Source organism: Molossus molossus, unplaced genomic scaffold, assembly GCF_014108415.1.
Source record: "Molossus molossus isolate mMolMol1 unplaced genomic scaffold, mMolMol1.p scaffold_m16_p_11, whole genome shotgun sequence".
In the NCBI taxonomy this organism is placed as follows: domain Eukaryota; kingdom Metazoa; phylum Chordata; class Mammalia; order Chiroptera; family Molossidae; genus Molossus; species Molossus molossus.
Genome location: NW_023425346.1, coordinates 91070497 through 91090459, shown reverse-complemented (window position 1 = coordinate 91090459; position 19963 = coordinate 91070497). Strand labels below are relative to the sequence as shown.

The window sequence follows — 19963 nt, the reverse complement described above, 5'->3', positions numbered from 1 at the left end:
CAGTCAACAGTATGGTAATTACCAGAGAGAAAGAGGGGTGGGGCTCGGCTGGTGTGGCTCAGTCGTTCAGCATCGACCCATGCACCAAGAGGTTGCCGGTTCGATTCCTGGTCAGGGCACATGACCAGGTTGTGAGCCCGATCCCCAGTGAGGGGCATGTAGGAGGCAGCCAGTCGATGTTCTCTCTCATTGATGTTTCCATCGCTCTCCCTCTCCCTTCCTCTCTCTCTAAAATCAATAAAGAGAAAAAATAAATAAAAGAGGGATGGAGGGAAGTAGAGGAGGGTATGGGGGGATAAACGGTGATGGAAAGAGACTTGACCTGGGGTAGTAAACATACAATACAATATACAGATGATGTGTTATAGAATTGTATGCCTTGGCTGGTTTAGCTTAGTGGTAGGAGCATTGACCCGAGGACCAGAGAAACCCGGGTTCGGTTCCCGCTAAGGGCACGTACCTCGGTTGCGGTTTGTCCCCTGCCCCGGTTGGGGTTGTGTGGGTGGCAACCACTCAATGTGTCTCTCTCACACCAATGTTTCTCTCTTCCTCCCTCTCTCCCTCCCGCTCTATCTCAAGATAAATGCAAAAATGTCCTTGGGTGAGGATTTAAAAAAAAACATTAAGGGACAACTAGCCCACGCAGTGTAGCTCAGTGGTTGAGCACCACCCCATGCACCAAGAGGTTGCCAGTTCGATTCCTGGTCAGGGTACATGCCCAGGTTGTGGGCCTGATCCCCAGTGGGGAACATGCAGGAGGCGGCCAATTGATGTTCTCTCTCATTGACGTTTCTATCTCTTTCTCCCTTCCTCTCTCTCTAAAATCAATAAAGAAAAAAAAATTAAGGGACAATTAAATGATGAGGATAGCCCTGGCGGGTTTGGCGCAGCGGTTAGAGTGTCAGCCCGCAGACCAGAGAGTCCTGGGTTCGGTTCCTGCTAAGGGCACATACCTCGGTTGCAGTTTGTCCCCAACCCCAGTTGGGGTCATGTGGGTGGCAACCACTCAATGTGTCTCTCTCACATCAATGTTTCTCTTTCTCTCTTCCTTCCTCTCTCTCTCCCGCTCTATCTGAAGATAAATGCAAAAATGTCCTGGGGTGAGGATTTAAAAAAATAAATAAATAATGAGGATAATAAAAAATTTAGGTGTAAAAAAATAAATAAATTCACTCTTGGGATCTCAAATCTCAGACAAGTGCCAAGTCCAACCCATGTTTCTCTGGGACCTTAGGGTTTTGGGGATCAGAGTGGGTGGACCAGGCCACTCCCCTGGTTACATGTTCATGTTACACTCTCAGGCTTTCATCTCCAGGTTCCTATCATCCCCCAGCCCTATCCAGTACTTTTTTATGTCCTTATCCACTCTCTCTCAGATAGGTGACAGAAGTTGTTAGACGTGACTAATCTCTAGCAATTACCTCTATGACAACTAATTACTAGTAACAGAGCTAACACTTACACATAATAATCCCTTAATATTTGCCTGATGTTCCCCTGCCTGGGTAGCTCAGTTGGTTAGAGTGTCGTCCCGATACACCAAGGTTGTGGGTTCAATCCCAGGTCAAGGCACATACAAGAATCAATCAATGAATGCATAAATAAATAAAACAACAAATTGATCTCTCTCCCTCTCTCCCTCCCTCCCTCCCTCTTTTTCTCTCCTTTCCTCTCTCTCTCTCTCTAAAATCAATCAATAAATAAAAATGTGCCTGGCCCTGGCCAGTTTGGCTCAGCGGTTAGAGCATTGGCCTGAGGTCCCGAGAGACCCAGGTTTGGTTCCCGCTAAGGGCATGTACCTCAGTTGCAGTTTGTCCCCAACCCTGGTTGGGTTGTGTGGGTAGCAGCCACTGGATGTGTCCCTTTCACGTCCATGTTTCTCTCTCTCTCTCTCTCTCTCTCTCTCTCTTCCACTTTATCTGAACAACAAAAATGGAAAAATGTCCTCAGGTGAGGATTAAATAAAATTTGCCTGATGCTTCACAGTTAAAATCTCTTTTACCTATTTGCCATTTGACATAACCTCCCCTTGTCCCTTCACCCTCCCCAGACCCAGAGCCAGCCACTCTTTTTCCTCAGATCCTCTTGCCTCACCAGTATGCCCATCCTGGGGCTCATACCTGGAAGGCGTACTGTGCTACAGTGGCCACAACTTCTTTGAACAGGATACGAGAGGTCAGGGTGTGTCCATGGTAAACAACAGGTTCCCCACTAGGTCCATCCCATATATCCACCTCCACACAGCGGCACCCCCGCTTCAGGGCCCTGCAAGAACCCCAAGCCCCCAGGGACAGGATCAGTCAAGGTCTGATCTTCCACCTAGGGACTCTCTATCCACTTTGGAGAGAACAGTGCTCACAGGCACTTACCTGTCAAGATCCTTCAAGCTACATCTCCATAGACCATTCTCTGCCCACTGGAATACTGCTGCAGCTCACCCTGATCTCCAACACCCCCCATCCCTAACCATTACATACTGCCTCATGATGCTTCTTGTGTTCTGATTGTATTTCATAATAAAACACCTAAATTATTCAAACTCAATTAATTTATTTTCTCTACTAGACTTCCTAGGGCAGAAACTATATGTTTCCTTCATCTTTGTAGGCCTTGCAGCTACTAGATTAGTAGCAACTGCAAAGATATCTTGACTATTTGAGTTAATCCATGATTGATCATAATAAAAGTAGTTACCATCTATTAGGTATTGACACATAGATTATCTCATAGAATTCTCACAACAACCCAGACAGGATAGACACTGTTATCATCTCTATTTCACAAATGGGGAGGATGAGGCATAGAGACGTTAAATACTTAGCTCCAGAGTACCAAGTGAGAAAGCTAGGATTTGACCTCAAATGGTCTGACTCCAGAACCTATGTTTTAAACTCCTATGTTCTACTGCCTTCTATTTAACATTTAGTTTATTTATTTACTTAGAATAAATGTCAGGACCTCTGAGTTCCAAGAGAGTTTCATAGTCTATGAAAGTTACATAGAGTTTAATACCACTCACCCACCAGTCTTCGGTATCTTCTCCAAGTCTTTTATGTATCCAGGGATCACCAGCCCCCAAACCTACACCCTACAACATCTTTTCAATTCCTGTTATCCACTGACAGTGTCCTCAGTTTCCCACAGATGTTCCCTTCTTGTGAGCTCAATCCCTCCTCCCATCCTGCCCACTGCACCGTATATATCCCTCGACGCTGCTCTGGCCACAAAGCTGGTCCCCCACCAGGTAGGTGTTGTGAGAGGAGTTGATGTAGTAGTGGTTCAGGGGTTGAGTCATATCCTGGTAGATGAGGCGGCAGGATGGGTTGAAGATGTCTCCGTCCTTTGAGTAGAGGTAGCTGAGGAAGCCATCCATGCTCAGCACATGCCGCAGCTTGCCTAGAGTGTGGAGTAGGAGGACACTGGAATAAGAAAACTAAATGGGAGCACTCCAGCACACTTACAGTCAGTCCTCCACCCCACCCCTCTCCAGTGTCTTGCCTGTCAGATGGTGTCCACTTCCAGCCTTCAGAATCCAAACTTGCCCCCTCCCAGTGTCTGCCATTTCAATCATCCCCACCCTCAGAGAATGTGAAAGCTACAAAGGAAATCATTATAATCATTCTACTTCAGTGCTGTTCAATAGAACTTTATACAAGGATGGAAACGTTCTATTCTGCACAATATGGTAGCTTCTAGACACATAAGGCTACTAAGCACATGAAATGTAGCTGTGTTACTGAGGAACTAAATTTTTTTTTAATATGTTTTTCATTGATTTTAGAGAGAGCGTAAGGAAGAGAGGGGAGAGAGAGAGAGAGAGAGAGAGAATCATCAGTCAGCTGCCTCCTGCATGCCTCCTACATGCCTCCTACAAGGGATCAAGCCCTCAACCTGGGCATGTGCCCTGACCAGGAATTGAATCAGTGACCTTTTGGTGCAAGGGACAATGCTCAACTAACTAAGCCACACCAGGCAGAGCAGGAACTGAATTCTAAATTTTGACTTTAGTTAATTGAAATTTAAACAGTCACAAGGAGCTCTTGGCTAACATAATGGACAACACAGTATTCAGTCCGAAGGGGTAATTTTATAGATAGGAAAACAGTCCCAGAGAAAATCAACTTGTTAGCGACACAACCAAAGTACCTTTGTTTTATTCCCTGGTCTGTGTAGCTGCTGCCAACTATGATCTGAGGGTTTCTTCCTAGTATCAATTCCCATATAGTGTTTTGAGGAATGTCAAACATTGCCTTGGACTACACTTTCTTCAAGGGTAGAGTCCTGTCACTCTTTCCATAGCCCTCACCCATTTCAGCATAGGCTTCATATATTAGCAACAATGATGACTAACAGTTATTGAGCACTTGCTCTATGCCAAGGATGTTACATGCAACATCTCTCTTAATGCTCTCACCAATACAATGAGGTAGATGCAATATAATCTGCCTTGAGAGGTTAGGTAACTTATCCCAGGTCACATAACCAGTAAGTTTAGAGATCTGAACCCAGGCAGCAAGGTGTCAAAGCCACACCCTATACCACTGGGCTGTGCAGCTTCACTGAGGGTAACATTGATGCAGGGGGATTCTTCTTTTTTTTTTTTTCCTCACCTGAGGACATTCTTCCATTTTTTTGTTCAGATTGAGTGGGAGGGAGAGAGAGGAAGAGAGAGAGAGAGAAACATCAATGTGAAAGGGACACATCGAGTGGCTGCCACCCGCTCGACCACCCAGGGCTGGGGACAAACTGCAACCGAGGTATATGCCCTTAGCGGGAACCGAACCTGGGTCTCTCTGGACCGCAGGCCGACTCTCTAACCGCTGAGCCAAACCGGCCAGAGCGATGCAGGGGGCTTCTGTAGGAGACAGAATAATTAGACTCTGATACCAGCTTCCTTGTTCCAGGTTTGACAAGGCCTGGAGATGCTAGAGAATGACAGCAAGTTTCATTCTTTACAGTAATACATCAGATCACTAAGTTAAGTCCACAGTTGCCAGATACTATTATATGCATTATTTCATTTGATCACCAATTATTTTAAAAGTGAGAAAATTGAGTCTCAGATTAAGCAACTTGCCCAAGGTTAGAAAGAAGCAGAGTGGGAACTTGAGCCAGGGTCTCTTGACTGATACTACCCTGCAAACAGAGTATAGTATCTGAGAGTCAAGTGCCAGAGGAGGGTAGAATAAACGTAACTGATGTATCCTGGGTCCTGCACTGGCAATAGAAGATTCTATTTCTTTTTTTTTTATCCTTATCCGAAGACATTTTTCCATTTTTTGTTCAGATAGAGTGGGAGGGAAAGAGAGGAAGAGAGAGAAAGAGAAACAGCGACGTGAAAGGGACACATCGAGTGGCTGCCACCCACACAACCCAACCAGGGCTGGGGACAAACTGCAACCGAGGTATATGCCCTTAGCGGAACGGAACCCGGGTCTCTCTGTACCGCAGGCCGACGCTCCAACCGCTGAGCCAAACCGGCCAGGGCAAAGATTCAATTTCTTAACTCTGTCTTCTATGTGGTTTTCTGAAATGAATGCTTTCAGCCCTCTTCTCTGAGCATTCACGTGAATCTGAAATTGCCAATTTCAACACTTTCTGTTTGACTCCAAGTTCCATGAATTCATTGTCCTTGTCTTGACCTACTACTGTATCTCTGGTGCCTAGCATAAGTCCTGGCACATTTAGGTACTCCATAAGCATTAGCTGAAGTAGTGTGTGAGTAAATAAATGAATGAAAGGAAGTAGTAGTTGAAACAGGAAACCTGGGTCACTTGTTCATCTCTCATTCATCTCATCTCTAATCCTCACTCTCAAGAGGCACCAAATAAGAATCAGATGTCCTGAGTTTGAATTCCAATTCCTCCTCTCATTAGCTGTTGGCTTTGAGTAAGTCACTTAAGTTCTAAACTTCCATTTTTCTCTTTTGCACAACTGATTCAATAATAGAACGTACTTCAACGGGTTATTGGAAGGATTAGAAGAGAAAGGGCATGTAGAAATATTGGCACATTATGGAATACTTGGCAAAGGCCCAACATTGATTTACAAGGTTGTAGTGAGGATTAAATGAAGTAAGACATGTGAAAGTGCCTTGTAAATAATTTATTATTAATAATGTAAATTCCTCACATTCTGAAGGGAATGGAGAGCAGGAAGATGTCTACTAAAAAAGCAAGGAGTAAAGTTTGAGAGCAGAGAGGGCATATATTAGTTGTGTTTAATAAAAGCTAAATGATCGGCTTCATCATCATCCCCCTCAGCCAGGGCCTGACTAGCTTCCTAGGGCTTTTAGGGGCTTAGAGACTTCATGAACCACTTGGTAAATTTGGAGAAAGCCCAGGAAAGAAAAGAGAGCCAGCATTTAAAGAGATAGCAAACATGCCCAGCCAGTGTGGCTCAGTGACTGAGCGTCGACCCATGTATCAGGAGGTCACTGGTTTGATTCCCGGTCAGGGCACATGCCCAGGTTGTGGGCCAAATCCCCAGTGGTGCCCACGCAGGAGGGAGCCAATTGATGTTCTCTCTCATCGATGTTTCTCTCTCTCTCTCCCTCACCCTAAAAATCCATATAGAAAAATTTATTTATTTATTTATTTTATTTAAATAAAGAGATAGCAAACAGGAACCATGAAGGGAACTACAGGAAAAGGAATTATATGCAATAGAGGAGAAGAGGACAAAGCAAGAAGACCAAGGATTTTTCGTTTCCACTGAGGCCAAAAATTGATATCAGGAAGAACTTTCTGCAAGTGAAGGATGTGCAACATGAACATGGTGGAGGAAAGGGGTCTGGTGAAATGTTATTCGTACTAAGAGAGCTAGCATTATAGAAGAGAATTCTGTCTTATCAGGGCAAGAAATGGCTGCTTTCCTTCCAGAGTGGTTAAATGAGAAAATGATTGGGCAGGGGATCAGTGTAGGGGTGGACTCAGCTTTTCTTGAGTTAGGCAGAAGGCTGCTGGTCTCTGGACCTTTCTGGTCATAGTCTCTCTCCCTGCCCCCATGTCTGGTGCCTCTCTGCTCTGGTCTTCTTACCACTATCTGAAGGCTCATAGCGGTCAATGAGTTCTAGAGCAAGGTCAGAAGCACGGTCTCCCTCTTTCTGCTCCTCTCGGAGGAAATCCACAAATTCCAGCAGGGTCAGCTTCTGCCCATCAGCGGAAAAGTTTTCAAACAGTTCCTGCACCTCAGCACGCTTAGTCAATGCCTTATAGAACTCTACAAATTCTTTTCCCTCCAGAGTGTCAGATTGGGACATGTCTGCTGCCTGCAAGAAGGTTTAGAAGAGAGTAAGCAAATCCTTTAACAGCAACTTTTATGGTCATGACTTGTTTTGTACGAACAGTTTTACTAACAGATGGATCCAAATATGCTTCCACAGAACACCTGATATTTAATGTTCATAGAAGAAGCCACTTCAGTAAGTAAAAAGCAAAATTTCAGCAATATAATTTGCTACTAGAGAAAATTTTCAACTAGAAAGAATTTAAATGCCCCCAAAGGTAAAAATGTCCCTCTTCCTATTTAGTCATATTCTAGCTGGAGTTTTCTGTTGTACTAGGCACCTGTGAAAGTCTGGCCATGGACAGAGAGGTCCTTGAGGTCTGACATAATAACATATTATTATTTACCTTTCATAAGGTTATAAATCATCTTTCCAACAAGACTGAAGAGTAAGAACCATGGCCTACACGTCCCATTAAACCTGGATAGTGGTAAGGGCACATAACAGAGATTCAATAAATGAGTGTTGTTGGATAGGGTTAGAGTACTTCTGGTCAAGTGAGAACGTGGCCTTGGCTAGCTTCTGCAAATCCCTGCCTGGAAGACTCACCTGGAAAAGCTGAAAGGCATATTCTGGTTCCATTTCCACATTCATCAGGTGCAGTAACCGCTGGACTTCTTCGAAACTCATCCTACCATCCTGGTTTTTGTCTCCACGCTGGAACCAATCACTAAGCCATCCAGGTCTGAGTTAAGGCAAAAGCACTGTGTGTGCTTGTGTGTGCAGATGTGTGTGCATGTTCATCCACTGACATCTTTCTCTGTCTTTGCTGTCTATCCCCCACACGAATTAATTTTCCACATTAACTTCCAGAATAATCTCCCAAAGTACCTATCTATCTTATTACTGCATGGTTCAGGTGCCTGCAGGGACTTCTTTGTTGCCTGCAGAAAGCCCAGATTCCTTAACATAGAAGTTAAGATCTCCTGCGTCCCCATGATCTGGCCCCAACCTAGTCTTCTCAACACATCTCTGTCCTTCCTGTACTTTATCTAAACACCCTGCTCTCTGATGTCCCAGCTCTCCAGCTCTTCAATTTCCTATCTCTGGGCCTTTACTCGTGCTATTCCTTCAGGCAGTAGTGCCTTGCCCTCTTTCTCTCTTCATGTTCAAATTCTACTCATTTTCAAGGCTCAGCTAAAATACTGCTTCCTTCCTACAGCTTCCTCAGAACCCTCTCAGCTAGAATTAAATATTTCTCCTTCCTTTGAACACCCTCAAATAATCTAAGAACCATAAGAGTTCCATGATACTTAGATTATTTACACAATTCCATCCTCTCCACAGACAAAAACAATATCTGAGTCCCACTTATCTTTGTATCCCTAAAGCCTGGCATATAGTGCCTGATATAGTCTGCTTAATAGATGGTGAATGGGCATGGCTAGTGTGGCTCAGTTGTTAAGCGTCGACCCATGCACCAAGAGGTTGCTAGTTCAATTCCTGGTCAGATACATGTCCAGGTTGTGGGCCCAATCCCCAGTAGAGGGCATGCAGAAGGTGCCCGGCCAATCAATGTTCTCTCTCATCGATGTTCCTATCTCTCTCTTCCTCTCCCTTCCTCTCTCTCAAAAAATCAATAAAGAAAAAAATTACAAAAACAAAGATGGTGCATGGATGAATGAATGAATGAATGAACAAACGAACACACTGGAATACAGGTGAATACAATCTAGTAAACTTGAAATGAGTTGACACCATTAAGCCTTCTAAGGGGCTTCCTACCCCTGTGGTAGTTAATGCCACAGGGATCTTCTGCTCAGCTCTCAGGATTAGCATCTTGTTTAGTCCTTGGCCCCTTGCTGTCCCTTCCCCCAATTCTAGGGGGCCTGATTCATACCTAATCTCTACTTGGCTATGCCTTTGCCATCTCAAATCTCAATTCCTCCTTCAGTTTTCTCAGCTTCACATCAGTCTAAGCTATCCCTACCCATCCCATCTGGACTCTTGGGCTTCCCAAGACCTGGACCCGCTCCCACCTGTCCCTAGCCCTGCAGCATCTGCTCCTTCAGTGACCCCGGACCCTACTCTGACTCCATACTGCTGATACTGGTCCAGCCACTCCTGTTGGTCCATGCTGGTGACAAAGTCCACCAATAGCTGGAGCCCCTGCATCCAAATCTGGGCCTCCTCAACACTGTTGGCCACCAGGTCCAGGTTGGAGCGGCGGCCATGGAAGACGATGGTGAAACCATGCTCCAGGGGAAATTCCTCCGCCAGGCTGCGCAGCAACTCGGACTCATGGCTATTACGCACTGTCTCCACGTCAGAAATTGAGACTGCCAGAAAAGAAGCAAGTTGGGGGACTGAGGAAGAGAATTCACCAAATTGCCGGAGCTAAGGGTCAAGGACCATTAATCACTCCCTTCTTCTCTGTGAAGACAGAGAGGAGGAACCCCAGCCTCCACAGGCTAAAATCCCAAAAGCCTTAGTATAGGGAGATGCAGACCTCTGAGACTCAGGACTCAGGATTCCACATGAATCATTGGTAGGTTGATAGACAGCATAGCAAGGTGCCTATGCTGGGAATGGCAAGACCTGGCTTCCAGATGTCAGCTGGCAGTATGACACAAACAAAATAACTTAACCCTAAGTGTCCTCATCTTAAATAAGGGATGGTCTCTTACATGGCCAGTATACGTGGTGATCACAAAAGGACTGGTGAGACTGGCAAATGGAAGCCCAGTTGCAGGGTAGCAGTTACTCCAAAGTATGATATGCCCAATTTCAATTCTCCCATTCTAGTTTTGAGGGCTTCTTCTTTCCAGAGAGGAGGGTGCCAGAAAAATTCTTTCACCCCCTTTCCTCAGCTGGGGGTGGTGTAGATCACGAGCTTTGATTGTCTCTAAAGCAGACTCTCTTAGATGTGTCCTGTGATCAGATTTATAGAGGAATCATAAAGTGTTCAGCCAATAGAATGCACACCTGTGATGCATGTATGATATTTTAAAATATTCACCATATGGCTAATATTTATTAAATGTATCTGGTTGCAGGTCTCACACTTTAGATATTAATTTATTGAGTCCTTATAACCTACTAGTGGGTTCTGTTTAACCCTCATTTTACAGATGAGGAAATTGAAACTTAGTTTAAGTAACTTTTCCAAAGCCACTCAGCTAGAAAGTGACAGAGCCAGGGCTTTAATCCAGACAGTCAGATACCTGAGATCATGCTCTTGTTATAATAAAAATAATAAGCTATAACCTATGATTTACTGAGCTGTGTTATGTGCCAGGACTATTCTAAGCCCTTTGCATGCAATACCTGATTTAATCCTAATAGCAGCTTTAAGAGGCAAGTACTGTTATAATTTCCACTTTATAGACTCAGAGATACATACAAGTGGGACAGCACAAGGGCACATCATAGGACCCTGGTTTCTCTCCTGGCCACAGGCTGCTGGGCTCCTCAGGATTCTCTCCACCCATAAGCCCACCCCTAGCTATCCATATCACTCACAGCTGGCCTTGCTTCTGCCTCCAGCCTGCCGGGCATGCCTGACTGTCATGCCATCTTCCTGAAGTCTGAAGTATCTTAGCTTCTTCCAGCTTTTGGATCTCACCTTGCGCATCAGCGTACCTTTCTGCATCAGCAGCACGTCCTGATTGACGGGTAGCCCTGGGCCAGGAGAAACAGGGGCTGCATAGCCGACCAGGGTGGTGGAGGGCCCAGGAGGAGCTCTTGAATAGGGGTTCAACCTCCTCCCCATCCCTGGGCTGTCTCCCCAAGCCCTCTTCTGCAGGTGTACTCACGGCCTTGAAGCAGGGATGCCATTACCCACTGTTCTACCAGCTGGCGCCAGAGTCACCTGAAGGAGTAAAGAGCAAAAGACTGGGTTAATCTTGGTTTTAGCCCACTATGTGTCAAGCATTTCATTTATAGTCTGTAGCTCTTTTTACTTTTTTTTTTTTTGTTAATCCTCACCTAAGGATATTTTTTCCATTGCTTTTTAGAGAGAGTGGAAGGGAGGGAGGCAGGGAGGAAGAGAGAGAGAGGAAAACATTAACGTGAGAGACACACATCAATTAATTGCCTCTCGCATGTGCCCCAAGGATCAGACCAGCAACCCAGATACTCTTCAGTGCTTGGGCCAATGCTCTAACCACTGAAAATACTGGCCAGGGCTCGTTTTACTTCTAATTTGAATTTGGTGACTATAAGGCTTAGAGAGGCCAAGAAACCGGTCTCAAATCACATAGGGATTCAGAATTTAAAGCCAAGTATGTCTGATTCCAGAACCTCTGGTGTTTCCTATAGCCATCTCCAGAGAGAGTTAAACCAGGGCTTTCTGACAAATACCCTTCCTTCGCTTTCCTAGTATCCTATAATCCACAGGACAGCCTCGTGTCACACTGTTCAGCTCCTCATTATCAAAAACCACCATCTTGCTAGCTGCCCTTGCAGAACCTGGAATCTCTACATCCTTGTCTTCTCTTCTCCAGATGGAATCATATACCTTCCCTATTCTGGGAGCCCGCTCTAAGTTCCTATGTAGATCACCCAGCTCCTGAAGTGTTTCTTTTTTTTTTTTTAATTGATTTTTCTTTTCTTTTTTTTTTTTTTTTTGTACGTGCCCCTAGCAGGAATCGAACCCAGGACTCCCTGGTCCGCAGGCCAACGCTCCAACCGCTGAGCCAAACCGGCCAGGGCGAATGAACATTTTTCTTTTTTTTTGTGGTACATGCCCATAGTGGGAACCAAACCCGGGACTCTCTGGTCCGCAGGTCGATGCTCAACTGCTGAGCCAAACTGGCCAGGGCTAAATTGATTTTTAGAGAGAGAGAATTTGTTGCTTCACTTATTTATTCATTGATTGGTTTGATTCTTGTATGTATCCTGACTGGGGATTGACCCACAACCTTGGTGTATCAAGACAATGTTCTAACCAAATGAGCTACTCACTCAGGGCTCCTGAAGTGTTTTTGTTTGTTTGTTTGTTTGTTTCTTCTACAAAACTTCATGCTGTATGTAGCTAAATAAGCCATCTTCTTCTACCTTCACATGGTAAAGCATATTTTATATTCCTTTTCACAAGTTCTTCTCACAGTTTTAATGGGCCATATAAATAACAAAGTCTCAGAACTGCATTTTTTTAAATCCTCACCTGAGAATATTTTTCTATCTATCCTCAGATAGAGTGGGAGGGAGGGAGAGACAGGGAGAAACATCAATGTGAGAGGGATACATTGACTGGCTGCCTCCCATACAACCCTGACCAGGGCCAGGGAAAAACTGCAACCAAGGTACGTGCCCTTGACTGGAATTGAACCCATGACTCTTTGGTCCGTGGGCCAATGCTCTCTCTGCTGAACCAAACCGGTCAGGGCTCAGAACTGCATTTTTAAGTTTTCTCTACCTACTAAAAAAGAGTACCTATTTATGATATATGCTAATTTAGGACCTGGTTCATTTGTCATTTTAACAACAAAAAACTTCCTTTGAAAGAACTAAAAGATTTGATATGTGGCCACTTTGAGTCTAGCTCTGCCTCTGTAAGAAATGCTCAATACTTTTTTAATAAATATATTTTTATTGATTTTTTTTTTTTAGATAGAGAGGAAGCGAGAGGGGAAGAGAGACAGAAACATCGATGAGAGAGAAACATCAATTGGCTGCCTCCTGCACACCACATAGTGGAGATCGAGCCCACAACCTGGGCATGTGCCCTGACCAGGAATCAAACCAACAACCTCTGAGATGACACTCCAGCCACTGAGTCACACTGGCTGGGCAGAAATGCTCAATTCTTGACCAAATCATTCTGAAATTGGCAAAGTCCATGAAACATAAACCTCTGTATAAGCAAAGAATCTACATTTGAATAAAAATGTGCCTTTTAATTAATAAGTTTAAAATTTTGGCATTTGTGAATATCTAAAAAAAACTAAAAGAATCTCTAAAGCAATCATTTGATTAGTGCTCCATTAAAACATCTTGCAGCCCTGGCTGGTTTGGCTCAGTTGGCTGAGTGTTGTCCCATGCACTGAGGGGTTGCCAATTGGGTTCTCGGTCCTGGCATGTGCCCAGGTTGTGGGTTTGGTTCCCGGTCAGGGTGTGTGGGAGGCAATCACTAAATGTTTCTCTTTCACATTGATGTTTCTCTCTCTCTCTCCCTCTCTTTTCCTCTCTCTCTAAAATCAATAAAAACATATTTAAAAAAAAATAAAACATCATGCAGCTCAACTCCCTATATTTTACAAATGAAAAAGCAGAAGTCTAGAAATGGGACGTGACTTGTCTGAGGTCACAAAGCATATTAGTACCTTATGTCTCTTTAGTGGGAAGAGCCTATAAAGTCAGTAGGGGGTAACTAAGTATTTGGAAAGAAGGTAGAGGTCACTGAAAAATACAGTTTCCCTGACTGCAGCACCTAGAGAAGCCTTTCTAAATGAGTAGCAATGTGCAGGTGTCCAGAGGGAGAGGAGAAGGTTGGGAATCAGTCTGTACTAAGTGGGAAAGAGAATTGAAGGCATCTTTTAGGAGAGAAGAACCCTGCAACAGTTCCAAGAAGAAAAGGTTTTGCTGGCTGAGACTGAATATGTGAGCCTCGGTGAGGAAACTCTGGATGGAAGAGTCTTAGAGTGCTTCCTGGGAGACAGAAAAGCATCTTTACTTTTCTGAGTAGAGATGCACAGTTTGAAATATGAGGCTTGCAAAAGCTATATGAATACTGAAGTAGAAAGTAACAAACAAGCCCCTCTTAAGAATCTCAAGTCCTCAGACTCTGGGATGGGATATGGGTAGGGGGCTCAGCCTGGGGCTGAAGTCTAAACCCCCTTGCCAACATCCTACCTTATCTCCTCTCTGAACTTCAGCTGCCATGTCTGGGGCATAGGGACTTTGGGAAGGGGTGAACCTTGGCCCTGAGAGAAGACAGAATTACTTCCCCCTACGCCACACCATAATGTTCTAAAACATGGGAAGCCAAATATTGGATGCCCCTATTTTGAAGCCTACCTCCTCTCAGACCAGCTTTAAAAGATTATTTTATCCTCTTTTGTCAAATACTTCTAGCCCCTGGACTTGGCATGCTCTTCAAATCCTCCTTCTATTCCTGAATCACTATTTTAAATCTGTATCCAGGTGACATGTGGCCATTTATAAGAGGGCCTATTTCAACACAAGGAGCTACAGAATGTCAGAGCTGGACTTCATTTTATAGAGAAAAGGACTGAGCACTAGAAAGATTAGCTCAACTGCCAGAGTCACCTAGTGAATTAAGTGGCAGAAATGGGACAAGAACCAAGGTCTCCATATGACCAGCTCAGAAATCTCACCAAGGCTCTACTCTTAGAAAGGGTGTTCTCTAGAAAGCAGGTTAAAGCAGGGCTAAGAATCAATAAGGAATATAAATTTTTTTCTCTCCCTTCCATCATTTTCTGTTTCCTCTATATCCCACGAAACAGCTTTTCTTTTCTTTCTTTTCATTTTACCCCCTTTCCCCATCCTTGCCTGACCCATTCCTTTTCTGTTCTCCCTCACTCACTATTTTCGTTCCTATCCCCTGTGCCTCCTTATTTGCTCACTTATCACCTTCTCTTTGCTCTCTTCTCATCCTTCTCCCCATCACTTCTTCCTCTCTTTTTTTCTGGTTCTCAGCTCCTGTGAGGATTTTGAAACTGTGGTCCAGTAGCACATCCCTCTGCTTAGCTTCTCATTCCTCCGTATCCTAGGAGACTAACTAAACAAACTGCCCAGAGAATGCGACTTAGAACCCAGGTGTTCTTGGTGTTTCCTCTGGCATCTGAAGGTAAAATGGGAAGGATGCTCACAGCTGATGCAGGTGCAGTTAGGAGAGAAGACACAAAGGATTAAGGAGTGGGAGTAAGAGCAAGAGCAAGAGTAAGCAGTGAGGAGAAGATGAAGATGGGGTAAGAGACTTAGTCTTAACTGTTCACTTGTGGACATGCATGTGGAGATCCTCAAGGATACAGATACTTTTCTCAATAATACAGATGAGAAAACAGAGACACAAAATAAGGTGGGAAGTGGCCAGGGCTGCCTAGCAAGATTTGGTCCTCTACTTCCAGGTAGTTTATGTCACCTAGACATGGACTTTGGCAGAATTGTCAATGGCATTACAGTGGAATTCAGGGTGTTTCAGGTCTCTCTGAGGGGCAGGAAGGAAGATAATAATTTTTTTTTTTAATAGGGAGGGCCTTCCGGTGAAAACCGAAAGACCTACTAGACAAATTCAAAAAGAGCTGTAAGCACTGGAAGATAATCATTTTGTCTACTCTTTTTTTCTTTTATCCTCACCCGAGGACACTCTTCTGTTTTTTGTTCAGATAGAGTGGGAGGAAGAGAGAGAGAGAAACATCGATGTGAAAGGGATACATCGAGTGGCTGCCACCCACATGACCCAATCAGGACTGAGAACAAACTGCAACCGAGGTACATGCCATTAGCAGGAACCGAACCCGGGTCTCTCTGGACCGCAGGCCAACGCTCTGACCGCTGAGCCAAACCAGCCAGGGCTCTAATCTTTTTTTTCTTCTAAGTCATTACATTTTGTCTACTCTTTTGCTTCTGAGCAGGATTATGCCTGACCTGGTTCACATAAAGAGGACAGAATGGCTCCAGACATAGGTCTGAGAATGGCCCTCAGAATGTTAGGGTTTGAAGACTTTCTTTTAACACATCTAGTCCAGAAGTTCCTGGCTATATCAATATTCCTTGGAGAGTGTCTTATAACAGAGATTCCTTAGCCCCACCCCAAATCTACCAGATCAGAAATTCCAAGGATGAGGCTCAGGTAGATTTATTTTTTTATTTTTATTTTTATTTTTTTATCCTCACCCAAGGACATTTTTGCACTCCAGATAGAGCAGGAGGGAGAGAGGGAGGGAGGGAGAGAAAGAAACATTGATGTGAGAGACACATCGACCGGCTGTCACTCACACAACCCCAAATGGGGCTGGGGACAAACTGCAACCAAGGTACATGCCCTTAGCGGGAACTGAACCCAGGTCTCTCCGGTCCGCAGGCTGATGCTCTAACTGCTGAGCCAAACCATCCAGGGCGCAGGTAGATTTATTTTTACCAAGCACCCCTGATACACAGTAAGTCTAGGAAACCTTAAACTTCCTCTTATCTCAGATCAGAAAGTTGAGATCAAGTCATATACATACCTGGTTGATGGCAAAGTCAGGACTAGAAGCAAGTGCTCTTCCCAGAACAGAACTTGGGCATGCCAATAAACTGTCCTGGTCCAGTGAGCAGGTGAAGAACGAGGTACAGAATTCAAACACTAGCTCTTTCCAAGGAAGTCTCATAATTCTCTTCCAATTACCAGATTTTCTATCCTCCACATGGGTCTTGGCCAACCCTCATTAGGTAATCCTCAATAATCTGTTAATGAATCTATGCTAAAGCATAGCTACTCCAATTTTCTCTTTCCTTACTATGGTGAGCTCACCTCTGAGTGGCTGTCCTGGGTAGCTAAGAAGTCCCATAATAAAGGGGTAACTGACACCAGTTAGTAGGAAAACTGTAAGTCAAAGAGGATACTAAAGAGAACTAGGAAGTCAGAGCCTTGTGGACCTGTTCTGGCAAAGGAGTCCTGGGTGATATATATATATTATCCTCACCTAGGATATGTTTATTGATTTTCGAGAAAGAGGAGGGGGGAGAGAGAGAGAAAAAAAAAACATCGAAGAGAGAGAGAAACATCAATTGGTTGCATCTAGTATATGCCCCAACTGAGAATTGAACTGCAACCCTTTGGTGTACGAGACAATGCTCCAACCAACTGAGCTATACTCGCCAGGGCCAGAGTGCAATTTAATCAGGGCGGAAAAGCATGTGGAAGGCAGAGCTAGGGACTCAGGCAGGACAGAGGTTGGAACGGAGGCTGGTCAAAGCCTCCAAGTCCCTTACCGTGTGCGGGAGAGCAGTCCTGTATCTGTGAACTCTGCGATGCTCTCCACTGTGAAATGAGAAAACCCAGCCGGCTCCTTTTCTCCTTTGTTCCTCTTGCACTGGCTGGCTTCCTCCCCTCTTCTACTGCAGTTTGCTGCTGTGACTGGCAGTTGCAGCCAGAAGGAAGGAGTGAGGTGGGGAGAAGTGTGAGCTGTCTTCAGTCCAGCCCATCCAACTCTTAAAGGCCCAGGACACTGGTCAGTGAGGGAGTCGTGGGGGTAGAGTGGGTAGAAAAGGATTAAAGGGAGGGATTGGAGCCACATCTCCAGGGAGGAGGAGCCTGGCTGCCCTTCATCTTGATGCCAGCCCTCACTGACCCCAATCCAGCCAGAGCTCTCAAAGTGAAATCCAAGGAGGATCTGAGTTGCAGTGTTCCATGAATCACGGCTTTTCATTCTGGTTGGTTTCCCTCTGCATGTTATACAGCTGTCTTGCCCTTATTTCATCTTGCTCTTTTCCATGGTGTCCATTTCCACCAGCCTGCCTGCTTCTGTATCTCTGCATGCTGCCTTGCAGGGTACTCAGTCTAGCTCCATGGCACAGGGAAAGAAAAAAGGGAATAGGATGGAAAAGGAAGATGAGGAAAAAGGAAGGAGAGGAATGATCTTAGAGTGCACAGGGACAGGTTAGTATCTGTGTGTCTATAATACGCACTCGCTAAATATTTAAGGAATGTATACAGGAATTCATTTGTATTTCCTTTACATTCATTCACTCATTCAATAAGCATTTGTTCAGCACCTCTAATGTGCAAGGACATACACTTGTGTTTATAAAGGTGAGTGTAGAAATGAAACTGATTCATGGTGTGTAAGAATCAAGGGCAAAAAGCAGCACAAGACTGGAAAGACCCTGCTGGGAAAGGAGGGTAATGAGCTTTTTATATAAGAGTGAATGAATAGGCAGGTGAAACAGAAACCAAGAATAAGGAAAGAGAACCAAGTTAGGAGAGGAATAGGCGATTGTAGAGGGCTTTGTTATGGCCCCATACTTCACAGTGAGAAACTGAGGCCCAGGGAAGTATAGGCAGTGTCCTTGACTCACATATCAACAGCAGAGACAACCAGTCCCTTGCATTCTCCCAAGCACTGTGAGCTGAGACCTACTTTTGCTCTGCTGTAGAAAGACTGCACAGTATGGCTCTTTCTGGACCAATAGATGACAGTAAGAGCTGAAGGCATAGGACACAGTCCTGCACTTTGACTTCTGTGGGATCGTTTTCCAGTGAGGTCTGTCTTAATCATAGGCAGAGAGTGAACTAACTGTATGAAATGTGATTTTAAGTGAGCTGAGATCTAGCTGCCTCTCATGGCTCCTCCACACACCCCTCAACTGCCCAATATTCTACCATTAGTGATTATTTATAGCTAAACTTTAGTCCCATTAAAATAAAATCTTCCTAAGTGATTACCATAAATAGTGGTTGCTTTTGGGAGGAGGTAGGAATTGTGGTGGAATAAGGCACGGATCTGGCTTCTGAAATAGCTGGCAGTTCTAGTTCCAGTTCTGGGTACTAAAAAGGGTCTTCACTTTATAACAACATATTAAGCTATACATTTTCTTTATGTAGTTTTCTGTATCTGTGTTATATTGTATAATAAGAGGGTTTCAGATTTTTGCAACTGGTAATTCCTAAAGCCTTACTGGTTTTTCACAATTTATTCCTAGGTTATGTTTACATTTTAGTGAGAGCAGGTTTTGATAAAGGAAGAGGAGTATACAGAGAGGGTAGGCAGAAGAGGGAGGTCATCATAGGGAACAGAAAGATTAGAGGGATATCAATATTTAAACTATGCTAATCTCAGATTTTAATTAATTGAGGCCGTGTCTCACATGCTGGTCTCACTCTCCCATTTTTTTCTTTCTTTCTTTTTTTTTTAATCCTCACCAGAGGACATTTTTTAACATTTTGTTGAGATAGAGTGGGAGGAAGAGAGAGAGAGAGAAATATCGATGTGAAAGGGACACTTCGAGTGGCTGCCACCCACATGACCCAACCAGGGCCGGGGACAAACTGCAACCGAGGTACATGCCCTTAGCGGGAACCGAACCCGGGTCTCTCCGGACCACAGGCCGATGATCTAACCACTGAGCAAAACCGGCCAGGGCTCCCATTTCTTTTTTTTTTTTTTATCCTCACCCGAGGACATTTTTCCATTTTTTGTTGAGGTAGAGTGGGAGGGAGAGAGAGGAACAGAGAGAGAGAGAGAGAAACATCGACATGAAAGGAACACATTGAGTGGCTGCCACCCGCACAACCAACCAGGGCCGGGGACAAACTGCAACCGAGGTACACGCCCTTAGCGGGAACCGAACCCGGGTCTCTCAGGACCGCAGGCCGACGCTCTAACCGCTGAACCAAACTGGCCAGGGCAAGTTTTTTTTTTCTTTCTTTCTTTTTAGAGAGGGAGAGGGATAGAAAGAAACATCAATGAGAGAGAACATTGACTGGCCGCCTCCCGCATGCCCCTCACTGAGATTGGGCCCACAACCTGGGCATGTGCCCTGACTGGGAATTCAACTGGTGACCTCTTGGTGCATGGGTCGACACTCAACCACTGAGCTGCACCGGCCGGGCTCACTCTCCCATTTCTACTTGACATTCTAGGATTATATGTGGTTTGCTTCTGAGTCTCTATTTTTTTTTTTTTTTTTTCACCTAACTGCTGCCCAACCTCCTTCCTTTCTGGATGTTTTGTGAGTATTCTCATTCATCCTGGATTTTTCTGGGAGAGTCCAGATCTCAAATAT

At 44.6% G+C, this 19963-nt stretch overlaps 1 protein-coding gene, 1 long non-coding RNA gene and 1 other non-coding gene across 4 annotated transcripts in view; 1 reads left to right on the top strand and 2 right to left on the bottom strand.

The window, feature by feature from the left end:
- The window catches only part of PLCD4 (phospholipase C delta 4), a 33380-nt gene extending 15794 nt beyond the window's left edge, over positions 1 to 17586 (bottom strand). Inside the window, exons 1-8 of one of the 2 annotated variants that reach the window (XM_036253423.1) lie at positions 17171 to 17586; positions 11044 to 11099; positions 10751 to 10909; positions 9339 to 9567; positions 7838 to 7967; positions 7039 to 7270; positions 3195 to 3396; positions 2121 to 2265 (exon numbers count right to left, since the gene is read on the bottom strand). In XM_036253423.1, the coding sequence (XP_036109316.1) occupies positions 2121 to 2265; positions 3195 to 3396; positions 7039 to 7270; positions 7838 to 7967; positions 9339 to 9567; positions 10751 to 10909; positions 11044 to 11065 (1119 nt within the window). In that variant the 5' untranslated portion in view covers positions 11066 to 11099; positions 17171 to 17586. The remainder of the gene's footprint in view (positions 1 to 2120; positions 2266 to 3194; positions 3397 to 7038; positions 7271 to 7837; positions 7968 to 9338; positions 9568 to 10750; positions 10910 to 11043; positions 11100 to 17170) is intronic. The other variant, XM_036253424.1, reaches the window with a different exon arrangement.
- Positions 1 to 19963, top strand: part of LOC118625097 — a 30846-nt gene that overhangs the window by 230 nt on the left and 10653 nt on the right. The window lies entirely within an intron of this gene.
- Positions 15445 to 15507, bottom strand: LOC118625910. The gene has a single exon (XR_004958761.1). It is a non-coding gene; the product is annotated as a U7 small nuclear RNA (small nuclear RNA).